Source organism: Macadamia integrifolia, unplaced genomic scaffold (genome assembly GCF_013358625.1).
Source record: "Macadamia integrifolia cultivar HAES 741 unplaced genomic scaffold, SCU_Mint_v3 scaffold_113A, whole genome shotgun sequence".
NCBI classification, from domain to species: domain Eukaryota; kingdom Viridiplantae; phylum Streptophyta; class Magnoliopsida; order Proteales; family Proteaceae; genus Macadamia; species Macadamia integrifolia.
In genome coordinates, this window is record NW_024870617.1 from 103744 (window position 1) to 121662 (window position 17919).

The 17919-nt window shown below is 36.4% G+C and overlaps 2 protein-coding genes across 14 annotated transcripts in view; both read left to right on the plus strand.

Moving 5' to 3' along the window:
• Positions 1-753: 753 nt before the first annotated feature.
• On the plus strand, positions 754-7496 carry LOC122070816. Of its 7 annotated transcripts, none has more exons than XR_006137979.1 (5): positions 754-899; positions 1090-1154; positions 5003-5329; positions 5465-7060; positions 7406-7496. XR_006137979.1 is itself a non-coding variant. In XM_042635053.1 (5 exons), the coding sequence occupies exons 3-4, from the start codon at positions 5267-5269 to the stop codon at positions 6017-6019; spliced, it is 618 nt and encodes a 205-aa protein (XP_042490987.1). In that variant the 5' UTR covers positions 754-899; positions 1090-1154; positions 5003-5266; the 3' UTR covers positions 6020-6023; positions 6861-7496. The 7 variants fall into 7 exon arrangements, 5 of the variants coding, with proteins under 5 accessions (XP_042490987.1, XP_042490988.1, XP_042490989.1 ...); XM_042635053.1 differs by having other exon boundaries at positions 5465-6023; positions 6861-7496; XM_042635054.1 differs by having other exon boundaries at positions 5465-6023.
• A 1910-nt stretch (positions 7497-9406) lies between these two features.
• Positions 9407-17919, plus strand: part of LOC122070811 — a 32614-nt gene continuing 24101 nt past the window's right edge. For 4 of the 7 annotated variants that reach the window (XM_042635043.1, XM_042635039.1, XM_042635041.1 and 1 more), the window contains exon 1: positions 9438-9668. The gene's annotated coding sequence lies outside the window, so the exon portion shown is untranslated. Of the gene's footprint in view, positions 9669-17919 lie in introns of all 7 variants that reach the window. The other 3 variants (XM_042635037.1, XM_042635040.1, XM_042635038.1) reach the window with 2 other exon arrangements.

The window sequence follows — 17919 nt, forward strand, 5'->3', positions numbered from 1 at the left end:
CATCTTATCTTCGAAAATCCCAATAAGGACAAGCCTGCAGATCTCAACACCCGCCAAGGTCAATGGAGCACTGAAGCTTCCGGATGACTTATTTTGACCGTGGATCATGCCAATTCGATGGGAGCCTTATTATGAGGCATCTTGGCTCTCTATTGTAACGTTCTGAAAACTTGATTCTTATGTTTTTACCCTTTTTGAGGGAATAAAAATAGACAAAATGTTGCTTGACATGTTCAGTACAATTTGTTTGTTTTTAAATGAACGAGCACTTTTAAGGTTTTGAAGTCTTTTTTTACACGTGACTTTTCATATAAAAGGTACAGAATCAAATGATTCACTTAGGGGGTGTTTGGTTCGATAAATCCTAAGGTGACATTCTTTAGAATGATAATTCTTAATTTTTGGAGTTGTTTGATTCCACTAGGATAACCCTCATAAGTGATAGTCCTCCTTTCCATGAATGACCAATATACAAAGAATGTCTCTCAAATCTGAGTTTATATCAACACTAAAACTCAAATTTGAGCAACCATTTTAAGGATTAAAATCCTCTGTTTTTTTCATTTCTGTTTTTCTTTGTTTTGCTATCTGTAGAACACGACACGTGGACAACAGAGGATCCAACGGTCAAGGTTGGATGAGGATTATTACATCCGATGCGTTGGTCTTAAAATTGTCCACGTGTCGTGTTCTGCAGGTAGCAAAACAAGGAAAAACAGGGATGAGAAAAATAGAGGATTATTTTCCCCATTTTAACCCTTAATATAAAAACGGAAAAGTGGGAAGACGTTATATGGAGGCCTCTAACCGAGAGTCCAAACCTTTGATATTGTGAAAAGCTTTCCCTGTTCGTTTCTCTGTTCGATACCCTCTCACTGAGAGTCCACCGCCGATGACTGGTAAGCTCTCTCTCTCTCTCTTTCTCGTTTTCTCTGTCTACCTCTCTCTATTTCGATTTCATGGAGTTGTAGGGTTTGGTTTTTAAAACTAGAAGCTCTCTATTTCGATTTCATGGTGTTGTATGGTTTTAGGTTTTTAAATTTAATGTCTTGAGTTTTGTTATCTGAAATTGCTAATCTTCTTCTGCAGATTCACTTCTCGTTGTTCAAACCTTTGGTCAGCCACAAGCCTCGTTTGGTTCTGGTTGTTCGAAGGTAAGTCTCTCTTTGTTGGGTGCGTGTTCCTTTTGCATTGCGAATAATTCTTTCTTTTTTTTTTTTCTTGAATCCTATTCTTCTCTCATGAAAATATGATTTGGGTTTTGGAAGATTTGGGGGTTTTCTGAGATGTTAATGGGAGAGACTACGATTTGGGGGTTTTCTGTTTGAGATGTTTGAAGTTTGCAGACAACCAGAGATGGTAGCCATTTATTTCTTCTCTTCCCATTTTATTAATGTAATTTGTGTAGGTTGTCTCTCATTACCTCTCGATTTTCTGATTTCTTCCTCTACCTGCTTCAAGTTTCATTTTCACTTTCAAATTCCTCTTCTTCTTCTTTTTCTTCCTGCAATTGTAATTCCTACCCAAGTCACAACAATGGAGATTGAAGCTTCAAAATTCAAGAAGTAAGAAGAAGTTAGCATTCCACCAAAGAGAGGGCAGATCAAAGGAAGGATCTTTACTGGGTTGGTCAGCTCTATACTGACGGTAGCAGCCCCTAACTGCGTGAGACAGGGGAAGAGCAAAGATTTCAACCCAGTGCATTTAGTTCCATCTCCTCTGCAACCTCACCTGCAAGTGCCTACGCTTAAGAGGATTATTCCTAGTCCCTACGAGTTACAAGTATATAGACAAAACCTATGAATAGATAGAACCTATTCTCCCCTTATCATTCTCTCCCCTGCCTCTCACCTGCTCTGTTCCATAACTTATTTTCAGTTTCTGGGGTTGGTCTTCCTCTTCTTCCTACACTTAATTTTCTTTCTCTTCCATTCTATTAAAAAGAGAACCGATCCTTACCATTTCTTCTTACCTTCTTCTGTTGTCTTTCTTCCATAGTAGTCCTACAGAAGATGTTTGGGAGAGCTATTGTTGAGATGCAGGGGCCCCTGAATTTTCTTTGTTTGGGAGTGAGTTATAACCGTTGGTGCTTTTAGTTTTGTTGAGAATAGGGTTATTGAAAGATGGGTTCTATTCTGATCTCTGAATGAATCAATTTGTGGATTCTCTACCTTAGAATGAAATTTCATCAAGTCATAGATATAAACTTGGGATTATTGTAAGTTGAATCCATAATTTTTTTTATGGGGGTTCGGAAACTTGTATTTATCATCCATGTAAGCATATAGTAATTGAGTCTCTGATTGGTGGGATTTAGTGATTCTCCTTCTGATTATGTTGAGTTGTTATTACGAAGAGAGATGATGATGATGATGAGACTTGCATGCTCTTACATATAAATTTTTTTTTTAACAAGTATTGGAAATGATACATGAACAATTTAGACCATGTCTTTTCTATTCAACATGTGAATTGCCAAAATAAGCACATTAGATGATCAGCAAATTGGAGCTCACATGGGTCGATTGCCCACAAGAAGTTTTTACAATCTTTTTCTTTGATTTTATTTTGACTTTATTTCTCTATCTAGACATACGACAAGTGGATTCTTTATCGGGTGTAATTGTCTAAGCTTTCCTTTTCATAACGGGTAAGAAACACTTACTTACAGCCCCACCTTTGATATTTAGGAAGTAGGGAATTCATTACCATAGAGAACTTAGTTTTCTCTTCTTTTTTTTATCACCAACCAGAAATATAGCTAGAAATTGGGGACCGCCATTATATAATGGTCCAGTTCACCAAGATTTTTTTATCATGTCCTTATACTAAATCTATTGTCTACAACAACAGTAGCTAATCTTCTTCAATCTGCCCTCATTAATTCATGGTTTTTTTTGAGGACAAATAACTTGTGTGTGTTTTCTTCGGAAATTGAACATACATCCTAAATTTTATTTATTTATTTATTTGTTTTAAACTTTTAATGAATCTTTGATGAGGAATCCCATGAGACATATTGGGCTTGTATTATTGTATTTGATGAGAAATTGTGTTTTCTTCCATTCATTTTCGACATACAAGATTTGCATAGGTGGTAGAAGCAAGGAGATTACCTAGGAGTTCTTTCTGAGCCCTGATATTATGAGAGAACCTTATAGTGTTTCTGTCCATGGAGTTCTTTCTGAGCCCTGATACAATCAATTTCTTCCTTAAGTTTCATCTCTAGGATCAGTAACTCTTCCCTTTCCATAAGTTTCCTCTTGTTTTCTAGTGAATCAATAGACTTTTGAAGGTCTAACCTCGTATTAAGATCAACCTCCCTCAACTTATAAGCCCATCTCTTGGTTTCAATACCTTAATATCATATTGAACTTTTTTTTTTTTTTTTTTTACAATTTTCTGGTTTTTCATACATGCTTCTAGCATATGAAAACATTACTGATTTTCTGAAGTGCTTGTTTAATTCTGAATTATAGATTTACATAAAAAATGGATAGTGATGATGAATACGATGAGTATTATCAGAGGTGCAAGAAAGTAATAATATTTGCGGCTACTACAGTTGTTATAGCAGTGGAACAGTATAAGAAACTGTTTCTATGTAAACAACCTTATCGTAATGAGCCTCAATGTGGCTCCGTTGAGACACAACGAATCATTGGACATACTGACAAGACATGCCGAAACATGATGAGAATGAGTCGAAAGGCGTTCTTTAACCTATGTCACGTGATGCGTGCCAAGGGTCTTCTGTATGATACAATTAACGTTCAAGTGGAGGAAGAAGTGGTTATTTTTTTATATGTAATCGGTCACAATGTTAAGAATCGCGTCCTCTTACATATGTTTGGGCATTCAGGTGAAACTATCAGTTGGTATTTCAACGGTGTTTTGGGAGCAGTTCTCAAAATGTACCCGATATTGTTGAAGCCTCCGAGTACTATAACACATGAGCGAATATCAGGTAACCATAGGAGCTTTTATCCTTACTTTAAGGATTGCATTGGAGCCATAGATGGATCGCATATCCCTGCATGGGTACCAATTGCTCAACATCGAACATTTCGCGATAGGAGGGGAAATATATTGCAAAATATCTTAGCAGTTTGTGATTTTGATATGAAGTTCACATATATACTTACTGGTTGGGAATGATCAGCATCTGATTCACGAATATTAGATGATGCTATTCACAGAGAAGGTGAGGCGAAGCTACCAGTTCCTAGAGATAAATTCTATTTCGTAGATGCAGGGTTTGCAAACCAGAAGGGGTTCTTAAGACCCTATCGTAACGTTCGATACCACTTAAAAGAGTGGAGAAATTCGAATGTTTCACTGCCGACAAGAAATAATTGTTCAACTTGCATCATTTAAGATTACGTAACATAATTGAACGGGCTTTTGGACTATTGAAGTCAAGATTCAAGATTTTAAAAACCCAACCAGAGTATCCTTTCAAGACTCAGGCTAGGATTGTACAAGCTTGTGTTATGATACACAATCATATCCTTACCCAAAATAGTGTTCAAGAAGAAGAGGAATGGCTTGAACAGGAGAATGCAGTTACAGGTGAGAATACTAATGAAGAAGCAAAAGACAGTGATGAAGATTCTGATGTTGATGATGAAGATAACTTTGATCATGATCAATTCCGAGAGGAGATGGTTGATCATATATGGAATGATTGGATGGCAGGAGATGATTCAGATGAAGAAATGCATGATTCTTCATATGAATCACAAGAAGATACAGACTGAATCCATTTATCTTTTGTCCTAACTACTTGAACTAGAATTGGTTTCGTTTTAAGATTTCGTAATTTGAACTACATGAACATGTTTTGTGTGTCTTGGTTTGTAGTAACTTTTTTCATATCATGGTTTGACTATTAATATGCGTTCTTTGGAATATTATGCTGAATTTGGATGGTTACAGTTATTTCCTCTTTTTTTTTTTTTTTTCCTTTGGGCTGAATATTTGATGTCTGGATTCATTGTAGCAAAGATGGATGCAGTTGAGGGTTCTAACTCAAAAATTGTTACATGGCCTTCTGAGATATCTCACTACTATTTGGAGCGTCTTCTGCACCAACAACAAAGTGGGAAGAATGGGGATAATGGGTTGAAAAAATAACAATTTCAATTACTCTCAACTGAATTATATGATAGATTTCATATGACATATGTCTGGGGATAGTGCCGCAATCACTACAGGATATGGAAAGCAAGGCTGAAGTCTCTTGGTGACATGCAAAAAAAGTGGAATGGGTTGGAATGACCATGAGAAGCGGTTTGATGCACCACATCATGTGTGGAATGAATTCAAGGTAAATTAAATGTTTTGGATGCATTATTTCTAGATTGTTAGAAAGTTAAACTAAATGTAAAGTTAATAGTTTCCTATTCTGACAATCCAAGATTTAATTATCATTTTTTTTTTTTTTTTTGTGAAAAAAGAGCAGAGATTTTGGAAAGAGCATAGCGTGCTTTCCATTCACCTAAAAGTTTCCGATTGGCTTTGTAATGAAGTTGCTACCGGGGCTGGATCTTCACACTCATCTGATGCTATCAATGAGGACCAGCCTTACATTCCAGTGCCAATTGATGATTTCATTAGCATGGACAATTATGACGATGTTGATGAAAATGTTGGTGAAAGTGCCCGTTATACTCCCAATGCAAGTAGCAGTCGTTCCCGTGGTAGGCCTAGTTCAGGGGTGACAAGCAAAGAGAAGAAGAAGAAAGGAGGTGCAGAGAAGGTTAGTAGTCCTTTGAAGGTGATAGCAAATGCAATAGTGGAGATGGCCAAGCAAGACCCCCGGAAGGAATTTGCAAAAAACTTATGTATTGAGATTGATGCACTTCCAGGAGTTGAGATTGATAAAAAATTGCGTGCTAAACAATTCTTCATGCAACATAAGGAATTAGCTCCCATCTTCTTGAATGCCTCTTTGGCAAATAAGCTTAAGGTGTTTGAACACTACATGAAGAATATCAAAGATAGTGGTCAAGACTGACGAGGTGATGTAATATTTACTCGAATTTAGCCTTATGTTTTCATTCTTTTGTGACTTATATGGGCTCTCTTTGGGTTTGGATTAACGTTCAGCTTACCTTGATAAAACAAAAAAAAAAAATTCCTCTTTCCTAGTGTGCACTGTTTCCATTAATTTATTGCAACCCTTTTCTTATTTCTCCTCTTTGTTTTTGGTCGGTCATTGATTTTTCCCTAATGTGAATGTTGTGGAGGATTTAATTCATTTGTTTCATCCAGTTTTGTTTTTTGCTGGGTTGGTTCTGTTCTGTTTATTGATGATACTCTCAGTATTTTGTTTAGTATTTGAGGTGATGGGTTTGACATTCTGGTGATGTATCTTGTGTCTGCAGAAGCTTCTAGTGTGCATTTGATTTCTCTTGTTTTTTAGGTAGACAGTTTAATCTGTATAAATTTTGATGGATATCTTAGCAGAGCAGAGAGGGGACATGGGGTCCTTGCATTGAATATTTTTGCTGAAAAGAGTCTGTTTGTTATTTCATATCAAAAAACAAATTGTTTTTGCTGGAATTGTGCTTGTTAGAACAGTAATTTTTTCTTTTATGCTGCATCCAATTTGACTTTTGAATATGCACTTTTTTTTTTTGGTCTTCCTGTTAGTCTGCTGTAATACAAATGAAATCATAAATTTTCTCACAATTGTTACATTGCAATTACCTATAATTTCTATCAATCAATTGTTGCATGAATCCAAAGGTTACAACAATGCAGTAGCTGTCACTATAATTTCAATCAATTGTTGTGTGTCTTTCTAGCTGGAGATTTCAATGGCTTTGACCTCTGGTTTTTTACTTCTTCTTTAGGAACAGTAACAGCAAGCACTCCATTCTACATAGCAGCAGCCTTCACCTGATCCATCTTCGCATTCTCATGCAACTTGAACCTCCTCAAGAACTTGCCACTGCTACTCTCATTTCGGTGCCATTGGTCGTTCGTCTTTTCCTTCTCTTGGGCCCTCTCTCCACTGATCTGAACTACTCTGCTCTTGATCAACTTTCAAGATGTGAGCTTCTGGGTCTCCTTCCAATTCATTTCGGGCAACAAAAAGGGAAGTTAAGAAGGGGAAGTCATTGGAATTGAATGGATCCCAGCATCTTACGGACTCCAATTCATCCATTACATTCTATCAAGAGCCACATCTTTTCTTGTCCTCCCTTTTACCTTTAAAACTTCTGAACTAAAATTAAGAATGATGAGAGGAAATAAAACCATATTGTATTCTAGTGTGCATTTGATTTCTCTTTTTTTTAGCTAGACAATTTAATATGTATAAATTTTTTGTTTTTTTTTCTGTTGTTAGTGCTGAGCTAAAGGTTGTTTGTGATATGTGTTTGTTATTTTGATACAGAGAGTGAAGACACTCGAGTCTAGTGGCGGCTGGGGAAGCTGAGATTTGAGATGTTTTTTGTGGGTTGGAAATGCAGTTGCATGCCTTAGCATTACGAGTCGTCTTTTTGAGCATTTAAAAATTGCCATTTTGTTATCATACTAATCCTTAAACCAGTGTTTTATGGACAGTAGTAAGGCTGATGGCTGAAACTAGTAGTCTTACCCTTCGATCTCTTTTTTTCGCTTTCAAGCTATCAGTAAGCTATCACTCCACATCTCTCAGTTGTGGAGTGAACAAGATTCAGTTCATGTTGGATGATACTCCTGCTGACATTTATGAATTTTTCCTTTCTCCTTCTTTTTGCTTTTTTTTCCTACTTGTTTTTGTTTTTATTTGTGTACGTAATGTTGAGTGTACTTCTATTTCTCAGTGATGTTGGGTTGTCTTGATTTCTATCCTTGAGTAGGGATTTCTTGGAATCATGCCGAGACCCCCCATTTAAGATGTTATCCATGTTTTTTTTTTTGTTTGGGTGGGGGTGGGGTTGAGGAGTTGTGAGAGAGAGTGAACTAACTTGTGGGCATAGATTTAAGGAACGATTTTGGTATCGGCAATATCAATTCGGATCAAATCAGATCAAGTACCGGTTGGTTTTTTATCTTTATTTTTTTAAAAAAAGTATGCATTATTTTACTTATTTACTCTATAATGATATAAATAACCAATCTAAATTGATCAAGGATCAAAGATCAATCTCAATGGATACCGATACTTGAAACCATGCTAGTGGAGAATACCAGTGTCATACAACAATTTTGGTAGTCATATAAAGACTTGTAGAGGCGAATAGATGAAAGACGATTATTTAGACATTTAGTCATACACTCAAACTATAGAGGCAATTACGACCGTAGCCCTACCTTAGTTTTCTTTTATACTCCTCAATTTAAATTTTTACATCTTCTACTTCTTTGTTATTTTTATATTCCTAAATTATCTCTCTTCTTCACTTCTAATTTATTAATCTTTTTAAATTAATTGATTCAACAATTATTTTTACTTAATAAAAAAAGAACGGTCAAATGAGTACCCCATTTTTAAAGTGATAAGTTCAAACTTCAAACATTGCTTCGAACGCAATCAGGCATCTTTCCAGTTAACCCTGTGGTCTGGTTTTTTAAATTATGATCCATGATTTGACCCAAATATTTTGTTTATTTAATACCACCACACTTCATTTGAGGGTTTACCATCCAAGTGTAAACCTACAAATATAAATGTAGGGTATAAAGGGATCAATACAAGACATTATAGTAATCTTTTTTAAAAAAAATATAAGGGCTGATGTTTTGTTCACAACCATGCACGGTGCACAATTGTGTCTTTACCGTTGGATGGGGTGACGTGCCATGTACTATACACGATTTATTATTTATTTCCTTTAAAATTATTATACTAACCATATATAGTTGCAAATAACATTGTAATCATTCATGACTCTTATTTGTCATATGAAAGAATGATGTTGCAGATCCGACCGTTGAATATTTAATAAAGAAGTTAAAGTTAATCACATGTCAAATTTTGTTTAAAAAATTCATAAGAATGTAGCACTTCAATTTAATTCAAACAGTTTTATAGGAAGAATTACTACATAGAATTAGGGTAACCAAATAGTTTTATAGTAAAAATTACTACACAAATTTAGGATAACCAAATAGTTTTATAGCAAGAATCACTACACAGATTTAGGTTAACCAAACAGTTTTACAGTAAGAATCACTACACAGATTTAGGGTAACCAAACAGTTCTCCAGCAAGAAACATGTACTAGCTTTAAGGCAACTAAACGATTTTTCAGCAAAAAACATAATTCAGAAGAATATCTATCAAAATATTGATATTTATATCCGATACATACACATTGATAAACATTCATATCCGATACATATACCATTTGATATACCGAACCAAACACCCCCTTAAGTAAAGAGGGGTAAATCAGAAAATTACGTTTAAAACACAACACCAGGGCTGATCGATGGCATTGTAAATCCTATAACCCTATTTTCTCTTGGAACGGCCAGAGAGAAGCGTACAGAGCCGTTGGCGAAGTTTCAACCCAACCTTTGTAGCTTCAGCGTCTGTAGATCTGCCGTCAGCGAGGTGGGATGTTCTCTCTCTGAACTGATTTTTTTTTTTCAATTATCTTGCTGTTCCAGCAAGGTCGAGGTTCAATTTTCCCAGGGAGAAGTAGTTGGTACGGCGTCTGTGCACAAAGGTAAGTCGTCTCTCTCTCTAGGCATCGATTTCTCTGCTTGTAGAATGCAGATCTGTGATTTGAATCTTTGCATATGGAATGCAGATTTTAGGGTCTCGTCCTTGCCTGATTTGAATCTCTATATATGTAGGGCCTTTTCCTACTTGCTAAAATTTAGAAGTTCTTATATTAGTTTCTGTCCTTAGATGATACGATTATGGAACTTGATAGTTGTGAACGATGCCTCTTAGAGGTTCTTGTTTACAAGTTGAGTATTTGGTCTTAGATGGTGCATGCTATATTGGTGTCTCATAAATTGCATTGCAAGTGTAGAATTGAAACCTAGGAAGGAAGGATAGGTTCTCTCTCTCTCTCCCCCTCTCTGTTCCTGTTTCTTGAAGCTGGATATATCTGTCGTCAACATTCACCATTTTTTCTTTTTCTTGTTTTTTATTGTCTCTTCGCGTGGGGGTGGGGGGTGAGAGGGTGGTTGTAAAATGGCACCTTCCTGCTCCCATCCTTGCAGCTTTTCAAAATTTCAATGGAATTGAGTTTTCCGTGCTCATATCAGCTCTCCTTTTATCTCCTTGTAATGGATGATTTATTTCTTTTAACTTGTCGTTTTTAAATAATGGGTCATTTCTACCCCTTAATGATTTATTACAATATACTCTCTGTGGATCTCTGGATGAATTTTGCTTTTGGAATTGGGCCTGGCTCTTGTCAAAATTTCCATTTTGTGTGGAGGTCTTCTTTGGTTGTCTGGTGAACCTTCAATTATCATGTCTCAGATGTGCCTTTTCTTTCCTGGTGTGAGGAACCACATAATTTCATATGTTATTAACAACTGCATATACACAGGCATAGTTGTCACGGCGTCAAATCAATCCAAGACGGTGGAGGGGTTGCTAATCGATTTGGCGATGAATCGCCGTTATGGCGTTGCCATGGCAGTCAAATCGCCAATGTGTCGTTTTTTTTTATTTCCCTTATTTTCTAAAGTTATTTAGCATGCTATAAGCCTATAATATATACTCTACAAATTATCTACAACAAGTTATAACTTAATAACTTATAAAGCAGAGCATTAAACTCCTAAAGCTTTTGTGATAGCCATTCAAAACAGAGCACTAAACTCCTCAAGACCTGTCTAAATGTCCAAGACTGTTGCTAAGCTCAACCAACAAAAGGCTTGGTTGTCACAATTTTTTTGAGGCTACATAATGCAGCATATGTACCTAAAAACAACTCACTATCTCAAAAAGAAATGGAAGAAAACTTTTAATGCACAAGAGTTCCTATAAATTCCTTTACAAAACAGAGCCAATAAGCATACATAAATAGTTGTGTATGATAACTCGCAACAGAGTGATGACAATTGACAAAGAAATAACAATGCCTTGCACCACTGGAAAATTTTCAACCTGTGAAATCGAACACAGAATCACATCATCCAACTAGGAACTGCAACTCAAAAAATAGAATTATTACAACTACTGCCTCGCTGAAACAGAGAAGAAAGAGAAGAAAGAGAAAGAGAAGCAGAGAAGAAGAAGAAGAAGAAAGAGCAGCAGAAGAAGAAGAAGAAGAAGAAGAAGAAGAAGGAGAAAGAGAAGCAGAGAAGCAAAGAAGAAGACGAAGAAGCCGAAGAAGACAAAGCTGAGAAGGAGTTGTTTCTGCCAATGATTAGTCACATCGCAGAGAAACAGAGTCACAGATGTGAGACATCTCATGTCGTAGAGATTCAGAGAAGGAGAAGGAGAGAACTGAAGAAAAAGAAGGAGAAAGAGAAGCAGGGAAGAAGAAGACGAAGAACTTACCTTGCGTCGGAGAAGGATCGAAGCAGTGGGAGATGAGAAAGCTTCTTCTTTTGTTGCCAGAGAAGAATCGAGCCGTCGGGGTTGAGGGTTTAGTTGAGGGGTTTTTAGTAGAAAAATCAAGATTGGATAGAGATTGACCTGGTTGAGGCCCTAGGGTTTTGTTTTGTTTTTATTTTTCACCTGCCAATCAAAATATAGGAAATAGAATATTATTAAGTTTAAAAAAAAAAAAAAAACAAACGAGTACCAAAAATCAATCGCTTAGTGCTTCCGACGTGAAATGGCATCTACGACGTTGCCATGGCGATGCTTATCCAACTCTGGCGACTGCCATTCGAGACTCATACTAATCGTACCACCGCTATATGCTGATTTTATTGCCAGGACGCAAAAATGCCGCTTAGGCGACGCCTGGGCGACGCCATGACAACTATGTACACAGGGTGTGCAAATGTTTTGGAGACAGAAGTCTAGGGAACATTGGCTTATATGGGGGATAGAAATAACCATTTTTTTAATGCTGTTACAAAATCCAGTATTAAGCACATTTTTGGTGTCAAACAATATCAATTAGACACTGAATGGTTTCCAATTCTAGGGACGCAAGTGTATTTCAGGGAATCATTTTGATGCAGATTAATAACCAAAATAGGCTTGTTTTATTAGGAATAAGCCTAGGGTTGGGTTGTATATGTGTTGGATCTTCAGTCCATGTGGTTTGGAGTGTATTGAGCCACTTTTATGGGTCTAAAAGAGGGGCTCTAAGGCTGGGTACGAGATTACTAGTTAGTCTCCTTTTTCATTAGTAATCTTTTTAGTTTGGCATTGGTGGAGTTATTTAGTTTCTAAATCCAATTTAATTAGTTTTTAATTCAGTCAATAGTTAGTTTTCAATTTCAGTAATTCTATTTTCCTACTTTCATTTTTCAGAATTGGAAACTAGAGGAGTTGTTTTTTATTTAGTTTCCTATTTCAGTTTTGGAAACTAAATTTAGCTTCTATTTTGTAAACCCCCCATCATTATTATAAATAAAGGAGAGTTCTCATTAGTAGAGCTACGATTTATGAATGGAAAAAAACAGCTTGCTGCTGTTGTTGCTATGTCTCTGCTGGGACTGCTATGTGTGTGATCACAGTGGAAGGGAGTGGTGTTTGATCCATTTGACTCCTTGCGGTGGGAAGCCCAGGAGGATCCTCTTCAAGTGTTCTTCTTTCTCTTTCAAGTTTTATTTCGAAGGATCTACTGCTGCCAAACAAACCAGTTCCTGCAGTTTGAGACTTGGCTAGACGGTTAGACCCCTATCCTAGTCTAGATTACATTTCATATGCTTTTTCATATCATCTTCAACCTGCTAAGCCTCTACATGAATTGATAGGTGTCCAATCCCAGGGACATAAGCTTTCCTTTTGAGAATCATTTCAGATCCTTTTTCATATCATCTTCAACCTGTTGATCCTGACCCTTTACTTGAATTATTTCAATGTGTAATCCTGCCCGCCAATAATGAGGCATTGGACGAAGTCCCTTTGGTTATGAATTTAGGAATCTAGTCTTTAGTAATGGTGCATCAAAAGCACCAGGTTTAGAAGGATACCCTTTATACTTTTATCAGTCTTTTTGGCACATGGTTAAGTTGGAGTCGATGATGATGCTCAGTCGCTCCAAGAGTTCTTATGTACTTTTATAGGTATTGGAGACCTGATGGAGGGGCTGAGATATGTGATATTTGACTCCCAGCCTTTCTTTGTTGGGACCTTTGGGTTATGATTTGTTTCCTGTGATAATAAAGATTTGATTCACTACTCATTTCATTTAGTTGGACAAGTGATTTGATTAGTGAAAGCTAGTTGTATGAGTTGAGATTTCTGGGTAAAGCCTTAAGAGGTGATTTAATCCCAAGGGATGATTAGTTGAACTTGTTATATTGTACTCTTGTACTCTTTTTTTTTACCAAATCTATGATCTGAGTTCTATTATGGAGTTGGATTAAATCCATCAGCTAGACTGAGAAACCAAAATGATAGGGTTGGGGTGCCTTGGTGAAAATCAGTGTTTCCAATTACAATTGGTAAAATAGTGAGAAAAATGGCAGCTTCAACACAAGCAATTAGTGAGAATGCGAAATGGAGCCAAGCAAATGTAGACACTCTTGTTACAATGATGGTAGAGGAAGTTAAGAGATGCAATAGGACTACTGCTACTTTTAACAAAGCGGGGTGGAGGAACATTGCCAATAACTTCAAAGAGAAAACTTGTGTCACCTATACTATTGCACAATTGAGGAACAAAATGATGAATCCAACTGGTTTAAGAAACTACTGGAGACAACTGGTTTTCGTTGGGATACTGCTTCGAGAACCTATACTGTTGATGATGAATCCATCAGGGAATCACATATTAAGGTATGCTCAATTTGTATTTATTTTGAGTACTTTTAAATGCTAGAATATATCTATTGAACTGCGAAGTAGCTAATTATGAGTACTTTTTCTCTATCAGGATAAACATACTTTGGCTCGATTTAAGAAGCACGGATTATCACAATGGTCAGAACTATGTATGGTATTCGGTGATATATATGCAGATGGCGAAGGAAGTGGGACTCAAGCAACCATGTTGGAAACTCTGGGGGTTGGTGATAACCAGCTGGGATCCTATGTCCAATAGAGGGGGTGAGGTAATAGCCAAGAATTTATCTAGTGAGGCAAAAAAGCCAAGAAACGAGGTGGTGAGTTGAGCCGAGAACCTTTAATCTCACATCAGCTATAAAGGGAGATTCTGGACTATTGATGAAGGGTGGTCTCCTTAACATGACATGACGTGTTTTAAAGCCATGAGGGAAAACCCCAAAGTGGATAACATCATGTTGATTAAGGGGTCGGTTCATTACATGGCATGCCCAACCCTCGCCCAATTCTTATTTCTAAAATGCCCTCACTCAAATAATAAAAGAGGAAGTTTTCCCCTACCCAGGCGAAAAAAAGAGATTTGGCGCTATAATTAAATTATTGGAATAGTTAATGTTATGATTAATTGTTGTTCTCATTTCAATCGGAGTGTTAGATCTCATTGATTGAGAATTTATCTTTTCATTGTAGGTGTAGGGAAACTAGGTCCCATAATAAATTATCCCTACAATGATCCATTTATATCTTTAGGTTTTTCAGGTTTAAAAAAGGGGGGAAACCCAAGACTAAGTTTTCCTCGCCTATCAGCAATGGTAATTTGACTTTGTAATTGAACTCTTTGAATAGTGGATGTTATCATTAACTCTCACCTTATTAGATATTCGAGTATACCATTTTCCAGTCCAATTAGAGAGTCGGATTGTAAGGGTAAAAGGATTTTTTTTAATAGGTGAAGAGAAACTAGATCCAAAAAAACACTTCAAAATATGTTGCACAATGTTTCCACTCCATCGGCATTTTTCATGGGACAATTTTCTGAGTCGTCTCTATAGCCAATATTTTTTATATGGGACTCTCCATAGTTGATATTTTGGTATCGTATCAAATACACAAGAATTTACCTTTTGGGATTTGTGTGTTTGGTAATGAAACTATTTGTTATTTTGTTTCTTTGTCCCTTTTTTGTTCCGTAGAAGCTATATCATTCATAAAAAAAGAGAGATAGGAATATAGGAATCCCCCCTTAGCATAATAGAGTTAAAGCATAGGGTCATTACAAGAAAAGTCAAAAATAGGACCCTACATGAAATGGAGTGAGCAGTGTTTTTTGTTCATTGATGACTGAAACAGAAGTTTCTCTCCACACTTGAGAGAAGAGAGATGTCATCCATCACATAACTTCGTTTCTTCATCTGGAAGGTAAAGATTTCTGGAGTTTTCTTTGAAATCAACCATAAGTACATCCATTGAGAATTGAGGCTTGGACGAATGACTCATATGTGGGTTGTGAGTTTCTTTTCTATATTTAATTCCAAGGAGAAAGAACGTTGCCAAGCTGCATAGCGTATGCTAGTGCGTCCTTGTACCTATTTCTCTTCCCTGTTTCATTTGATCCGTGAGACACTTGTTTGCAATCTTTGGATCTTGTCTTCTATTTCCATGGCTGATATGAAGAACATAGACATGGACGGGGTAACGAGATCAACAAAAGCCTCGCAACAGCAATGTCAAGTCAATGGCAGTGCAAAAGATGAAAACAACCTCTCCCATTGGAAACACAAATTCATCATCTGATTATTACAAATTCATCATCTGATTATTACAATTTGAACATCTTAATTTTTTCGTTTTTCCTTGCATAGGATTTGCTTTTGTGTTAATCAACAGGAAACAATTGCTAGATTTTTACATCCTATAAAACTCATTAAAGTTCAAGAAGGTAATATAGAAAGGAGAGTTATTGAACATTCCGTGTTACGTGCACACAAGGGGAGATGAGATAGAATATGGGGAAGGGAAAATAAATCATAAAAGAGAAAAATAAAGAGGGATGTTGAAGAAATAAGATAAAAATTAAGTGATTTGGCTTTACAAACAAAGCCAATAGTGATGCAGATAAGTCACTTAATAGGCTTATTTTATTGGAAATAAGCATTGGGTTGGGTTATATGTGTTAGGCCTTTAATCCCATAGGTTTTCTTTATAATGAACCACTTTAATGGGCCTAAAATATGGGTAGAAAGTAGGAAAACGGGATTTAATTCATTAGTTTAGTTAGAGTCCTGTTTTGAATCTATTTCCTTTGTTATTTCAGTTTTCTAGTCTCAGTTAGTTAGGGATTGTGTTAGGTCTTTCCTTTTTAGTGTTTGAGTTAGTTTTGAGTCTTCTATATGAGTTTGTAAGGGGCTTCAACATTGAACACGAATTTATAAATAAAAAAAAGAGGGTTTATATTGTTGTGCTGTGAGATGCCTAAACCCAAGGTGTGAGATGCCCATTACAATCTTCTATCGAATTTTCTTTCTTTTCTTATTTTCCTTTTATTTGTTTGCTGTGAGAGAGTGTTTGAGACCTATAACCAAGTCTATTGGAGGACATCTTCTCTATTCAGTCAGAATTTCAGATATTGCTTGGGATTAGAATCACTTGTGATTCTAGTTCTACATTATTTGGTATCAGAGCCTAGTCAGACCAAAGATGGAACCACATGAATTTCATGCGAAACTTTCTTCACACAAATTCCTTGAATGGATGTATGAATTAAATATGTATTTTGACAACTACTATTTGATATAGACGCAACGATTTCATTACGTTTGCTCCCAAATGAGTGATTCTATTTGAATACGATGGAGAGTCCGTGAAAGGCAAGTTCAAACTCAAGGGCGTGAGCTTAAAACTTTGGAAGAGATGTAGTATGAGTTGGCAGACATGTGCCTATCTAAACGTGAACGAAGTATGTACTTCTTTCCACCAGAGTTCCCTTCAATTACACCCCAAAAGCCACCCACACGTGACAAAAATGTGAAGGAATTGTTTGACCACGTGGTCATTATGTTGCAATAAATTGCAAAAGAGTAACAAGAGAAAACACCTCCAACCAATGAACTACAGTTAAAAGTTGAGATTATTGTTAAAGAAATTCCAGCAATTCCTATTGTCAAGGAAGAGCTAGTCATTGATGTTCCCATCAACGAGACCTATGTGGAAGAATCGGTCAGCAACAAGGTTGCCACAATGGACAATGAGGTTGAGACTGAGTGATGTAGATAAGTCACTTAATGGGCTTATTTTATTGCAAATAAGCTTTGGGTTGGGTTATGTATGTGTTGGAAGGATTAAAGTATTGGTATCGGTTGCCGTATCGGTCAACCAAAATTAAGATACGTATCGGAGGGTATCGTATCGGAGATACCCTAATATACGCACATAAATGGATAGAAAATACTTTTTTAAACACTTGCATAAAAAATTTGTTAAAAAAGCTATTGATAACATGTATTATGCATAAACACTAAATTGAGGGTATTGCACTAAGAATTCAAGGTTTGTAGTTATCCCATAAATGTAAAATCCTTGTTCCCAACCTTGATTTCCACTTTAGTTAGAGAAAAATATGACTGTCAGCAACTTTGGAATAAAAACCCCTCAAAAAATTATGTTTTTTTGAAAGATGACCCATCCTAGCCATTATATCACCGTAGCGCACTGTATCGGTACGTATCGATACATTCCAATACGTACATTTCACCTCGATTTTATATTTTTCATAGAGTATCGATACGTATCGGTGTGTATCGTATCATATTGATGGCGTATCAGTGCGTATTGATATGTATCGTAGGATATATACTGTTACGAAAGGAATTTAAAAATTCCATGTATCGTATCGGTGTATATCGTATCGGTCGACTAAATTTAAGATACGTATCGGAGGGTATCGTATCGGTATCGGAGATACTTTGAACCCTACTTGGACCTTTGATCCCATGGGTTTTCTTTGTAATGAGCCACTTTAATGGGCCTAAAATATGGGTAGATAG